We start from the raw sequence: 14,273 nt of genomic DNA on the forward strand, positions 1-14,273 counted from the left end.
AAAGAAATCATTTTCTCTTCAAGCTTAGTCCTATTTATGAACATCTTGCTTTTAAACCATAAAAGCTGAGCATCTTACCATTGTCATCCACCACTCGAGTTTGTTCTTTGCAACAATCTACAGGCAGCCCGATGATTTCCACTTCAACAAATGGGTCAATGATCTATTTAAACAGAGAACAACACGTTGCTTATTGTGGCTGTTAAACACACAGAGACTTCTACATTTTTTGCTAGTGTTGGGGAATCTGCAAAAATATGGCTGAAAATCAGATGTCCAAGGACTGAGGGTTACAGGGTCTAAGGGGGAAGCTGTAAATGAGCCGGTGGCTGCATTCCCTTTCAGTTTGAGACTCGGTTTCTATAAAAGATGAACACCAATAGTAGTTTATCACCATTTATTTTAGAAAGATGCAGACATTCTTACACACACACACACACACACACACACACACACACAAATACATAGTGGCAGATCTCTATGACATCATAGAGGTGAAGTGGCTAATGATTTCATCTCTTTGCTGTCAGCGTGGGTGTTTCTCTGCCCTAAGCCCTAAACTCCAGACATTGGAGTGCTTGAACAGAAGAAAAGAGAATAAACACAGAAAACAAACAAACAAAAAGTTTAATGCACAGAGAAAGGGGAAAAGTAGAATGAAAAGGGGAATGGGAAAAGTCTTCCGTGGCTCATTTTAATATTTGCTGTCAAACAAACATCAACTCTCCATGAATGTCCTTGAAAAGCCAGATCAGCTACCTACACGATCCATGGTACAGCAAAATGGCAAGTTATACTCAGCATCTTCCTAATTATATAGGTGCAAAATTATACTTTAATGGCTCACAGTTCTAGAACTGAAAGGGATTTTACAGATCATTTAGTCCTATTTCCTCAATTTTGCAGATGAGGAAACCGCAGCCCCTGGAAGTTAAGGAACCAGTGTGTGTACTCTCTCCGATGATAAACATAATTCATCCATTTCTTCGCATTCTGCATAAATCTTATCCATGTCCTTCTACAAGGAAATCTCTTCAGAGGGCCCAACCAACATCCTCATTCCCTTTTCCTTCCCCTTCCTTTCTCCTTTTTTCTCTTTACATTTCTATGGATGGATACATCCATGTATATATACATACATACGTATATACATATAATATGTATACTGTGTCTATTTGCATGAATATTTAACACATACATATAATGTACCTGTTTATATTTGCATCTACATTTAAAATAATCACAATGTTAAATCCCTATCTTAATTAAACTTAGACATTTATCACAGCAGCTAGACAATAGTAAGAGGTTTTGTTTTTTTTTTTTAATGTTGAATTTGATTTGGTCTCAAGCTCTACAAAATACATCATGTAGGACCCTAAAATTCTTCTTTTCATGCAATATTTAAATCAGGACCAAAACTGTTTTGGATTCATGTTGCATTGTTTTTGTCCTCCTGCCTGCTAATGCCCTCCCCTCTCAGATTACCTTCCATCCACCCTGTAAGTTTCTGCTCTATACCCATTTATGGTCAAGTCATGCCTCCCATTAGAATGTAAGCTCCTTGAAGGCACGAACCATTGGCTTTGTATTTCTAGTACCTCAAACGATGCTCGTTTATTAAGCATCATCCCAAATTGAGAAGTCTTTAAATATACAGGGATAATTTCAACGTAATTTAAATTCAATAAAAATCATCATTATGAGCAGGAGCTCAGTTGTGTATACTTTACCTCCCCACGGTCTCCCAGCATGGAGTCTGGTGGTTTCGGGAGCTGCTGGCCGCTAATCACTTTCAGAATGAGCTGTTTTTTAGGATGGGCGGGCAGCGGATCGCCACAGAAAGGGTTGAATGTACCTATGTGTTGATGCGAAGGAAAGCAAAATTTTAAAAACTCAAGTTAGTGTTGTAGGAACATTAGCCAGTGCAGAGCGCCCATGTCCTGCAGCAGTTCCGAGGCAGCAGATGACATGTTGAGGTGCCCCACTGTTAGTTCCTTTAGAGTTATTATCATGGAGCTATTTTTCAGGCTTGATTTTGTGGGCAGCCTGTGCCAGCTGGACTTGCAAGCCCTTAGGATTTTTTTTCCTATTAAACTAAGTGCCCAGAGGGCAGGACAATGGATTTATTCTAAATCTGCCTTCTCAATTTAACCATCAAAAATGCAACTATAAACATTTGCAAGGAAAAAAAAAAGATAGATTGAATTTTAGAATTGAAAGCTTTGAACCAAGTGAGGGAAGTGATTTTTGAAATCAAGAAAACAGCCACTTTTTTCTAACCTAGATATAAGAGGAATAAACAAAAATCATTTTCAAAGTTGTTTCATTAAACCAACATAAATCTGATCTGGAAATAACCAAAGGAATTTAAATGAGTCAGGCCCCAAATACCAATTTTATATGTTGGGAGTCTGTATCCACAACATATTTCTCATTTTTATAAGGACTGTCAAATACTGGAATCTGCAGGGCTAGGCTGGCTCGCCAAAATCCCGACCTTCTTTCCAGTTTTTAGCCCTCTGATGACAGTTTCATAGTAATTCTCTAGATCCCAAGGGAGAAGTCAGGCTCGAAGTGGCAATTTCCCAACACTGATAAAGGTTGAGCCAAGATACTGCCTCTTCAGACTTTGGGCCACTCATTATAAGCTATATTCATCATCCATCGCATCAAACATTCCCTTACATTAAACTAATGCTACATAATCGTCACAAGAGTCACCTCCTCTAATACAAGGGACTCAATGGATTTTTATGTGCTGGACCCCTTTTTCAGTCTGGTGAATTATAAAAATAAAATACAAAATAACAAAGATAAATGAAAATAAAAATATAACTTTTTCTCATCCAAGTTCATTGCTCCTTCCTCCTCACTTGAAATACATCCCTTGAGGGACCCTTGGCCCACTGCTTATATAGCTTTGCTCTAACCTTATCTCCTACTGTCCAATTATATAAGGATCGATGAATGAGTTTTTTCAAAAGACTGATTCATCTCTGCCTTTGTATCTCACGAGCCTGGTGCGGACGTCGCATGCTTAATCAATTAATAAATGGAATCCTACGGGAAAGAGAGACAAACCTTTACACATCTGCTGGGGTTTGAGGACATAGCCACAGTTGCCATTCATCTTGAACTTGGCTCGATTCAGCTGCATCATGCGCCCCTCAGACTGGTAGTTCAGAGCCACTGTATAACGTGAGAGGTGAGGAATTAGAGAAGAGGCCGGCGTGAGTTAGCAGCTGGAGAAGCATTCCTGCAGGGAAAGGGAAGCACCCACCTAGCTGACAGCCGGCGTTCCAATATGGCAGGGGGTTGAAGTTGCTGGAGTCGATCCTGTAGGCGGAGGGGTAGATCCTCGTCAGCTGTTTTTGGTTATAAATCATGAACTGCTCTGACTTTTGCTGAACCACCTGATGGGCTCTTGTTTCACTGAAGGATAACACGTTTCCTGTTGTCCCTGTTTGTTTTAATGGAAAAGGAAATAGTCAAGAGGAGGAATGATACCCTTTAGAACATGAACATTTTAAGATTTAAATCTTACTTCAGAGTTACAAGAATCTGTTATTTCACCAGGATGGATATTCCTTCTACTACAGTAAAACACTATTTTTTTCTCAGACACTATAACTCATCTCCTACCTCCAGGCCTTTGTACAGGCTTTCCCCTATGCCTGGTAAGCTTCCATCTCCACGTGTGAGTCCCTAGCTCCCTTCAAGGCTGAGATGAAGTGTCACATCCCACATAAGACCATTTCTGATTTCTGATGGTTGCTACTTTCTCATCCCCTTTAAAAGTATTCTGTGTATACCTACACACACATATATAAACACATATATATGTGTGTGTATGTATATATAAATGAAATGATTACTTTGCACACATTTTATATTACAGATCTGTGTACTTATTACTTCCTGGCCAGTAGGTACATAAGTTCCTTGAAGTAAGAAACTATTTAATTTCTTTTTCTCATTGTGACTCTAATTCAATGTCTAATTTGTTAGTGGGCGATAAACAATTGTACAGTTGATCGGTAGGTTACAATTTTAGCAGACGGTCTTCACGAGAAGCAGTTTTTTTTCCAAAGCACAATGTCCACTGAGGCCATAAGGAGTAAGCAAAATGGAGTAAGTAGTGAGTACATTTCTCCTTTTCTATGTTTTTGACAAATATCTTATAGATCTTAAATCCACTGAAAAATCATCAGACCTCCCTATGTTCAGAGGAGGAATATGAAGCCTCTGGGCTCACATCTACATAATCCTTGAAGAGCCAAATTGGGATGGATTTTAGGTGATGGTGGATTTCTAAGTGATCATATAGCTCTGCCTTTTTTTTCCCCCTTAGTTCAAGCAACTATTTTTTTTAAAGCTTTTTATTTACAAGTTATATGCATAGGTAATTTTTCAGCATTGACAATTGCCAAACCTTTTGTTCCAATTTTTCTCCTCCTTCCCCCAACCCCTCCCCCAGATGGCAGGTTGACCAATACATGTTAAATAGTTAAAGTATAAATTAAATACAATATAACAGTTATTTTGCTGCACAAAAAGAATTGGACTTAGAAATAGTGTATAATTTAGCTCTGCCTTTTTATAGAAATTCACTCATACATAAAACTGTTGTTTGAATGACTTTCCAAAAGCCACCCAAATCCCATATGAATTAGTCTACCAGGAGAGCTGAGCCACATTTGTATAGAAAAAAAATCACATTTCAATTATCTCTTGCTCATTTTCTTGTGCGATAAAAACACTTGAAGTTCAAAAGCCGGGCACTGCCCAGCATTATTTTCCATTAGAGCTAATAGGATTAGGTTTCATACAGCATTTAATAGAAATGATATTTCCAGACAGACACAAACACTCTTCAGTGCATTAGGATAGTCCACGGGCTTGTTTGGGGAGCATGAAGCCTTATTAGATGGTATTGTTCTCTTGCTAAGTTGTCACAATTTCATCACAATAAAAAGAAAAAATTCAATAGCAAAAGAAAGAAATTCTAAGGGATATGGCCGGGGTGGTAAGGAAAGAACTCCCCTACCCAGGTGTTAGGAAAGGACTTTTCATCTGAAGATGAATGCAAGGGTGGAAGGTAGGGTTACAGGACGATAAACTTAGACTTGGAAGATACCTTAAAATCTAACTCAATGAGGTGACTCGCTGGACAGAGGACTAGACTTGGAGTCAGAGAGAATGAGTTCAAATGCAGCCTCAGACACTTACTAGATTGTCTCCCTGGGCTAGTCACTACCCTGTTTCCCTCAGTTTCCTCATCTGTAAAATAAGCTGGAGAAGGAAATGGAAAACTACTCCAGAATCTTTTCAGGAAAACCCAAATAGGATGGACAAGGCTGAAAAATGACTGAAATATATTCACACACACACACACACACACACACACACACACACAGTACTGATCTGCTTTGTAGGATCAAACAAGCCCAAATAACAACATATCAGTCTAAAGGTGAAAAGAAGGAATCAGTGAAGGCAGCGCTAATAAAAACCCATCAGCTTAGCATGTAGCAATGTTTGTATGAAAAGGAAGAGAGATGTTGTACTTCCTGGTGAGGTTCCAGGAGAAGCAGAGCTATCAGAGAAAAGCTGAGTTTTTTCCAACCCACAGTGTCCATCGAGGCTATCAGGAGGCAGCAGGCCCAGAACTGGACCAGGGCTGACCCAGGGCTCCTCAAGGATGAGAGTAAGAAGTTATATATACCCTCAAGAACAAAAGAATGTTTAATTTATGTAACATATAAGTCTTATACCCAGTATTAGAGCCATAAAAGGGAGGGAAATTAATAGAGTGACCAAGCTCTTCAAATGTTTAAATATCACTATCATCTCACCCACCCCCAATATTTTTTCTTCTCTAGGTCTCCTTCCAGTTAGAAATAACTCAAGAATCGCCATTCTGGCTCCCCTTTATGCGCCAGGCTTTTCAGCGCACCAATATTCTTCTTAAGATATTGCTTAATTTGAACCCCCTTGTTTATTGCCCATATGACCATGGGTTTGTGACTTTGCCTCACTGGGCCCCAGTTTCCACATCTATAAAATAAGAAGCTTGTATGACTTCTAAGGTATATTCTGCCTCTATTGTTCCCCATCATCCTAAGTGGCAAACTGAGGAGCTAAAAACATTCCTACTTGGGACGAAACGTCAATCTTCGAGATGACTTCTCTCCAAGTCAAGATTAAGGAAAGAACTCATCCACATGTCACTTTGATCCAGCAGCTGCTCTTGTTCATGTTAATTTGGATTAATCCTCTGTGACCATCCTTCCTCTGATTAGCAAAAATCCATTAGAGAAAAGCACGGCTTCTACAGAATAGCATTACTATATTCCAGGAACTGATGCTTGGAGAAAATCATTTGCTGCACCTGATTCTAGAGTTGCCCTAATTTCTTTCTATTATCTTCCTAATAATAAAAGAGCAATTCACAACTTAATCCCCTTTCTGAACTCACTCTGCCTCCCTACTCATTGAGTTAGTTAGCCATTCTACTGAGCTACTGATCTCTGCTGAACACCGCCTGAGAGTCAATCCGCTTTCCTTGTTGGGCCCTATAAAACACGAGGCAGTTTGACTTCCCAGACTGCCTTTGTTTGAAAAAGACCCTCAATGCATTTCAAAATCAGACACTGTTTTAAGGCTCGGTTCATTTTAAATGTAGGGAATACTCCTTCCATGACTCCTTCCATGACTCTATAAGTCTTCGATTGAATTCAAAGGTCTTTAAGAGTTTCTGTGCACAAAAATACTCTCAATTTTCTGTCCATCACAACTTGGCAATGGGCTCTCTCTATACTGGTCCTAGGCTAGTACTCAGACAACATATGGTCCTTCACCGGGCTCATGTTCCAGGTCATTCCAGCTCAGTTAAAGCTTCCCGAGATGATGTTCTGCTGGTGTAGCCTTCAGGAACCCAGGCAAATGGCGAAGCATCAGAGGAGGAATTCAAAGAAGTATTTCGGTATTAGTGGTACAGTGCTGTCTCCCTGTTAAAGTACGAACTCCTTGAGAGGAAGGATGATTTCATCTTTGCCTTTATCTCCCACACAGTGCCAGCCGGGAACATGGTACGCAATAAAAACAAATGCTTATTGACCTACTGGTTGGTTGACTGAATCAAACCTCGATAATATCAGAAAAACACAAGCCTTATGCCTCGTCTTACCGTCATCCACTATGTCTTGGGCTGCCACGGAGTTGGTATAGATAACTAGATCCGACAGATCCCGGCACAGCTTCATGGTTTTCCTTCTGCGACCAAGCCTGGAAGCAACACAAACCACGGACGCTGCAAAGCTTATGAGTGGCTACATACGAAGAATATTTCTTAGAAAATTCTTACTGGAACCCCCATGGGATATGTCATCATTTATTGCCTCCCAGCTCAACCTCCAAAGATAGTTGCTAGCAGGTTTCCCAATAGTTTGCTCTATTTCTTTATTAAACTTTTAGTAATTATAGTCTGTTTTTTCTAGCCCCGAATGGCAAGGACCACATCCCATTAAGCCAATTGGTTCTTAATGCATAATATTTATTATCAGTCCAGCCATTCTTTAGAATGATCCTATGTGAGCAGAAGGTGGATTAAAGATTGTTTCACTCTTTGTATCAGCACTGAGCACTGTATCCAGCACACAGTAGGTGCTTACTAACTGCTTCTTGACTAATTCATCATGAATTATGAAGCTTTTCATCACCTTTAATTGCTGATCTTTGCTTCTTCTAACTCAGGAGTTTTTAACCTTTTTTTGTGTCAAGGATCCCCCTGGAAAACTGGTGAATGTCTGTGAACCCCTTTTCAGAATAAAGTGTGTAAATAAATAAAATACATACAATTATAAGGGAAACTGAAGAGTTATCAGATGTCTCTATAAAAACAAGGTTATAGGCCCCCTGCCATTTATCCACAAACTGCTCTAACTGGATTCACTTCCTTTCTTTTCATCACGCTTCCAAATCCAAACCATCCTTCAAGTCAGTGTTCAAGACTCCCCTCTCCATGAAGACTTCATACAGCCTTCAACCCTTTCGACCTCTCATTAACTCCTAGGACTACATGACTTATTTGGCCGGAATCGTTATATTGTCGACCTTGATGCTTTCGCTAGATTGCAAAGCCCTTGAGGGCAGGGAAATGTCACCCTTCTCTACATCCAAGAGAGCTACTTTGTACACTTTGGGCGACCAACAACAATTTGCTGACTTGGGCTCTCTGGGACATTACAATGGAACACAGATAATGAGTAGGAGACCGTAGAGAAGCTGACAACATGAACGTGGGATGCTGGTAGCATCTCTGACCTGCAGAGCTGGCCACCTTCCTTTCCGGAAGAATTATGCTGTCCTTCCTCATCGTCATCAGTACTGTTGGACTTGGATCTGGTCTTTGTTGTTTTCTGTTGGAGAAAGGACAAAAGACTTGTCAATAAGCCCATCCTTCCCTGCACCTCTAACACACATGGAATGGAGGGAGATTAAAAAGTGAAATGAGAGATGGGGAGAGAGACAGAAATGGGCTGGATAGAAAGCCCTTCCCTTTATCCTTCTTTGTAATTGCCATCCCCTAAAATTGTTCTCTAACAAAGAACTAAATTTTAAATTTTAAATGTTGAACTACATTGAACGCCAATTACCCTTTTGATTTTGTTTTCCTTTCCGATCCCAGAAAGGCACCTGGAGATTGTACATTGGAGAGCTCCTGTGTCAACCAGGCATTTTTTGATATAACAACCCTACAGCTGAGATAGCTGGGGTGTGAGATTTGCTGCTTCTGTGAGGAACTGCATCCTACACTTGGCTGTATCTAGAATTTTAGAATGTAAGCTGTTTTGTTTTGTTTTGTTTTGTTTTGCTGAGGTGATTGGGATTGAGTGACTTGCCCAGGGTCATACAACTAGGAAGTATTAAATGTCTGAGGCCAGATTTGAACTCAGGTCCTCCTGACTTCAGGGCTGGTGCTCTATCCACTGCACCATCTAGCTACCCCAAAATGTCAGCTCTTTATGAGTTTGTATCTCCAGTGCCTGGCATACAGTAGGCACTTGATAAATGTCTACTGGTTGACTGATTGATTGGATAATTTTCTCCAAGAAGATTCCAGAGGGAAGATGCTTTGTTTGGATTTGGAGGACCAAGATTTGAAACTTGGCTACATGCCAATAAATTCTCTATATGCTAATAAATTCTCTAGCTTCTAGTGCCTTCTGAGGGCTGTTCTACTTCTAAATCTATGAGCCCATGATCTGAAAATCAAAGACAACTAGATGCTGTGGGAGGTAAGGGAGGCAGGAACCTTACTTAGCCAAAGCAAGGATAGAGGGAGAGTCCCAGAGGCAGCAGGAGCCAGGAAGATGATGTACCTCGTGTACATGAGAACGGCTACTAGAAATAATACTTGACAAAGGGGGCTACACACTGGGGTCAGCTGGGCAGTGCAGTGCACAGAGAACTGGGCTGAAGCCAGGAAAACCTGAGTTCTAATCCAGCTGCAGACACTCACTAGCTATATGACCCTGGTAAGTCACTTCATCCCATTTGCCTCAGTTTCCTTATCGGTAAAACGAGCTGGAGAAGAAGATGGCCAACCACATCCGTATCTTTATCAAGAAAACCCCAAATCGGGGTCACTCAGAGTCAGATAATTCTGAACACCAAAAACTCCACACCGAGCCTCATTTATCTCAGGAAAAACAAAAGAAATGAAAACTCTCCTCTCCTAATCCCACTGTGTTTGTAATGAATAAGTTCCTCCATTTTCTGTCATAAACCAAGTTCTGTGGCACAGATAACCGAGCACCTAATTTAATGAAAAAACAGAACGGAGGTGGTACCAGTGGGACAGAAATATTATTATTAATCCAAAACGACTCCTCTTCTAAGCCCTCAGTTACTCACACGCCTGCAAAAAGGAAAAAATTTCACTTTTATATTCATCAAAGCTATTCCCCAAAACTGCCTTTTTTCAGGGTGATGGTGAGAGTAATTAAACGAAGATTCTTCAGTGTCCTGTGAAGCAAATAATTAGAGGTGATGACGAGGCAGGGAGGGTTTTCTCTCTCCATTATTTCCATGGCTATCCCCCTTTCAGGAAGGTGGTATCCAGAGTCAATATTTCTTCATGCAAAATGAGCAGGGCTTGCGGAAATCCTGGGCTTGCAGCCGGTGAAATGGAAAGCTAACCAGTTCCATCTTCGTAAATAAATTCGGGAAAAGTAGACAATTGAGTAGAAGGAGACTGGGCTTCCCGGATTTGGGGGGATTTTTTTTAACTGTTACATTTCCAAAATGTCAGCCACTAATTACTGATTGAACAAGGAAGAATGGAAGGGGAGGGATGAGCGGAAATGAGACTAATTCACATTTTTATCCAAGATCTGCTGTTGGGTCACTGCCTAAAGATATAAGTCACTGAAATGTGATCCTAGCAGGCCCTACTTCACTGGGCCCAGGGTGCAACTTCCTGTGCTTACGCCTCACAGCATGACTGATTTCTTCAGCCAATCGCTACCCAAAGGCCCAGTTGAGTCTGGGGATGAATGGGGTGAGAGAAGGCTGGGGTTTTTTCTGATTGTTTTGTTTTGTTTTTACAGAATTCTACTTAAAGCATTATATCTGTCACCAGAAAACAAAACAAACAAACAAAAAAACAAAAAAAACACAGTTTTAAAGCTCTAAGAGACCTTAGAGGTTGTTTCATCTTATTTCTTAAATTATTTTGATTTATTATTTTTAAAAATACATGTTTATTTTTGAATTGTGTTGGGAGAGAAAAATTAGAATAAAAGGGGAAAACCACAGGAGGGAAAAAAGTGTATTGATTTACATTCAATCTCCATAGTTCTTTTTCTGGATGCAGAAGGGGTTTTCTACCCAATGTTTATTTAATTAATTATTATTAGTATTAATTATAATTATATTTATTATTATATATTAGATATGTTATATGTAACATAACATATATATATAATTAATTATAACTAAATAATTATTGAATTTCTTGGGATTGCCTTGGAAGGAGCTGTTTCATCTAAATCTCTCAGTTTATAGATGAGAAAGCTGATCCTCACCTGAGAAGTTAAGGGACTTGCCCAGTCATACGTGGTAAAATCCACCTTCTGACTCAGCTACAAGTTGAGATCTCGATCCACGTTGTCTCCTAACTCTCTGCCCCAATAGTGTTCCCTGGGTCCCCCCATGCTCAGGATGAAAATGTCGAGCCCAATTGTACAGGAGGATGGGAAGAATTTGGCACAATCCAGTCCGTGGATGGCAACGTGTATTTTTAGTAACACAGACAGTATCCGAGTGACCTTTCAGCCGCAATGTCTTATTCTCTTCCCTCCCGGTGGCAGTGATAACATTATCACTCCTTGTCCCAGGAGCTCGTGGGGCTGGGATAAATGGCTTAAGATGATCCTAAGAAGACAATTATCAATCCTGACAGCAAAATGCTGGCGCGCCACTGAGAACTTCCTAAGTATTTTAAGAGCTCAGCTCGGGGGCCCCCTCCTGCTTGCATGTCTGCTGAGAGGCAGTGTGGCGTGGTGGTGAGGGACAGCCCGGGAGACACATCCTGGGCAGGTCGTTTATCTTCTCAGCGCCTAGGACTTTAATCCGCAGAGGAGGGGCTAATCTCCATCAGCAAAGGGTGTTTCCCTACCGGGAAGGTTCTCATTAACAATGAAATCAAGCCCAATCCCTGTTTTATCCCTTGTACGGGCTTAGCTGTGGACACGCTGTTAGGATGGAAGCTGGTCCAGGGTGGGGCTCTTTCTCTTTAGCCTTTCTTCATTTCCTGGCACACAGTAGGTCTTCTCTAAAGGTGGGCTGAGCGATTGGTGGAGGAGCCAACGTGGTTAGAGGAATCCTGGGATTTGTATCTTGTAGAGAATCTCACTGGGCCAGATGAGTTAGGGGTCCACATGTATTTTTAGTAACACAATCATCACCAAAGAAACATCTGGCTGCAGTAATTTTGTTGTTGTTTGCTTAAAATTGGTTATAATACACTTGGGGCCCCCCAAGCATTACATCTAGAAACCAGCCATGGGGGAGACCTTGGACCCTATAATGACCCAGCTCCCCGCCATGAGTCCTGGAACTGAAGGCTGAAAGACCCGAGTTCAAGTCTGGCCTCAGATGCTTATTAGCTGGGTGACCCTGGACAGGTCACTGACTCAGTTTCTTCACCTGCATAATGAGGATAATAGGAGCACCTATTTCTCAAAGTTGTGAGGATAAAACCAATATTTTAATAATATTAATATCAATTATATTATATATAATAATTACTAATATTAATAATAAGAAGAAAGCTAATATTTTAAAAATATTTTGTAATGCTAAAGGTGCTATATAAATGCTAGCCACTCTTGTGGTGCTGGTGCTGGTGGTGAAATCAAGGGCCAGGGAACTGGGATAACTCGTACAGACACCCAGACTAGGGAGACACCCCTTCTTCTGATCCTGGGCCAGTGTTCCGCCCACTAGGCCACCCTGACAATGGGGTCGTAGATGGGGTTTTGAGGTAACCATTCAGATTAATTAGAGTTAAATTGTCGACACACACACCAACAATACGTCTTTCATACCTTGTGTTTTCCAAAGTTACTCATTAGGGACCGTCCGTGAGACTTCCTTCCACTTTCTTTCACATCTGGATTCTGAGAAAATAGAAAGACCCATGAACATGTTTTCAGATCCACTTTACAAACCAAGAAAGGCATTTTCTCTTTAGTTTTTGCGGATCCCCCCAGGAAATCCTAGTGTCCCCTCTCTGAATTCTTCCTCCATGACCTTTCCTGCCTCCCTGCTCACTTTCTATCCTGCCCCAGCCTACGACCTCCTCATGGACCCTTACAGTAAGTTCTGGGTCTTCAGTCTGCAACCCCTTCCCTCTTTTCTTCACAAGATCTCAAACAGTCCTTGTGCAAAAGCCTTCACCGGCTCCTCACTCGCCACGGAGCTGGCCAACTAGGCCCCCATCGTCTCCCAGAGCTGGCAGTATGACTCACATATTTGTGCCTTTGTTCATACCTTCTCCCAGGAGGAAAGTTCTCCTTCCCCTTCGGGCACCTGAGGCCTGAAGCCTTTCCCAACTAGCCCAGCCCACAAAGACCAACGTGGTCACCGAATGTCAGAGTTGGGACCCGGTCCAGGGATTCCTTGTACCCCATCCCTAACGAGAGGTCGTCCAGCCTTGCCTGGAAGGACTCCAGGGAACGTTCATACATTCTGCAGAAAGCCCATTCTTTATGCTAGTAAATTTGTTTGTCTTTTTTTCCTTTCTTTTCACAAATCGTGTGGTACAATGGGAAAGAGTTCTGGGTTCCAATACCATCTCTGACTTCAGGCCAGCCCCTTATCCACCACCACCACAATCCCTGACTCAGTTTCCTCATCTCAGCAGCACGAGAGGCTCTAGTGTCCCATTCTCCATTTACGGTCGGTGACCTTGGATGCTAAGGCTAAGTCTGCTCCGTTCCCACTTCCTGGCTCTCTCTCTGTCTCTCATCTCTCGAGAAGCAATAGAACCCAGAAGGGATTTCCCCTACCTGCTTCAAGTGCACATTTAAGCCTTCGTGCGTGGCCTTCAACAGAGCTCGGACGGTGAAACTGTCGGGGTCTTCCTTGTCCCGGATCTGAGATTCTTTCAACAGTGACTCCAGCTTTTTCCTTATGAAAGATTCCACTTGGTGATCAGTCGTCCCATTATTCTGAAAAGATCCAGGGAAGATCAAGAGAATGAGTGACTTCCTGGCCGGCGCCGGGAGCCAGGTTCTCAGCGTCGAGTACCCCTGACAAAGATGTGGCAGATGAGTCTCATTATATAACTTCAAATTTGTGTTTTAATATTTTGGAGGAAAGATAGTAATAACCAAGACGCGAGGAGAGAGAAAACCCCCTATAGGCTGGGCAAACGCTGAGCGCATCGATGACCTACTGATTTAAAAGCATCTTCTCCTTTTGCTGGGATGAGCAGGGAGGATTTCATGGAGAAGGTGACATCTGCAGTGGGTCTCGAAAGATAAGCAGGACTCAGTTTAAGCAGGCAGAGACCGGTCAGGACAGGGAGGAAGGGAAACCAAAGTGAATGCACAACATGACAAAGATGGGGAGGTGGGAAAATGCAAAGAAGTAGTAAAAGGGCCAGTCCAGCCAGTCTGGAGGGCTGACATGGTCCTTAATAGGAAGCTCTCTTGAAAATATTGGTGCAGGTGACAATATAATCAGAGGAGTCGATATAT

The 14,273-nt window shown here is 41.6% G+C and overlaps 1 protein-coding gene across 1 annotated transcript in view; it reads right to left on the reverse strand.

Moving 5' to 3' along the window:
- Nucleotides 1-14,273, reverse strand: part of PLCH1 (phospholipase C eta 1) — a 155,051-nt gene that overhangs the window by 12,170 nt on the left and 128,608 nt on the right. Inside the window, exons 11-18 of the mRNA XM_051983064.1 lie at nucleotides 13,581-13,742; nucleotides 12,618-12,689; nucleotides 8,329-8,423; nucleotides 7,193-7,290; nucleotides 3,284-3,463; nucleotides 3,085-3,192; nucleotides 1,734-1,858; nucleotides 79-163 (exon numbers count right to left, since the gene is read on the reverse strand). Of these exons, the coding sequence (XP_051839024.1) occupies nucleotides 79-163; nucleotides 1,734-1,858; nucleotides 3,085-3,192; nucleotides 3,284-3,463; nucleotides 7,193-7,290; nucleotides 8,329-8,423; nucleotides 12,618-12,689; nucleotides 13,581-13,742 (925 nt within the window). The remainder of the gene's footprint in view (nucleotides 1-78; nucleotides 164-1,733; nucleotides 1,859-3,084; nucleotides 3,193-3,283; nucleotides 3,464-7,192; nucleotides 7,291-8,328; nucleotides 8,424-12,617; nucleotides 12,690-13,580; nucleotides 13,743-14,273) is intronic.

Source organism: Antechinus flavipes, chromosome 3 (assembly GCF_016432865.1).
Source record: "Antechinus flavipes isolate AdamAnt ecotype Samford, QLD, Australia chromosome 3, AdamAnt_v2, whole genome shotgun sequence".
Classification (NCBI taxonomy): domain Eukaryota; kingdom Metazoa; phylum Chordata; class Mammalia; order Dasyuromorphia; family Dasyuridae; genus Antechinus; species Antechinus flavipes.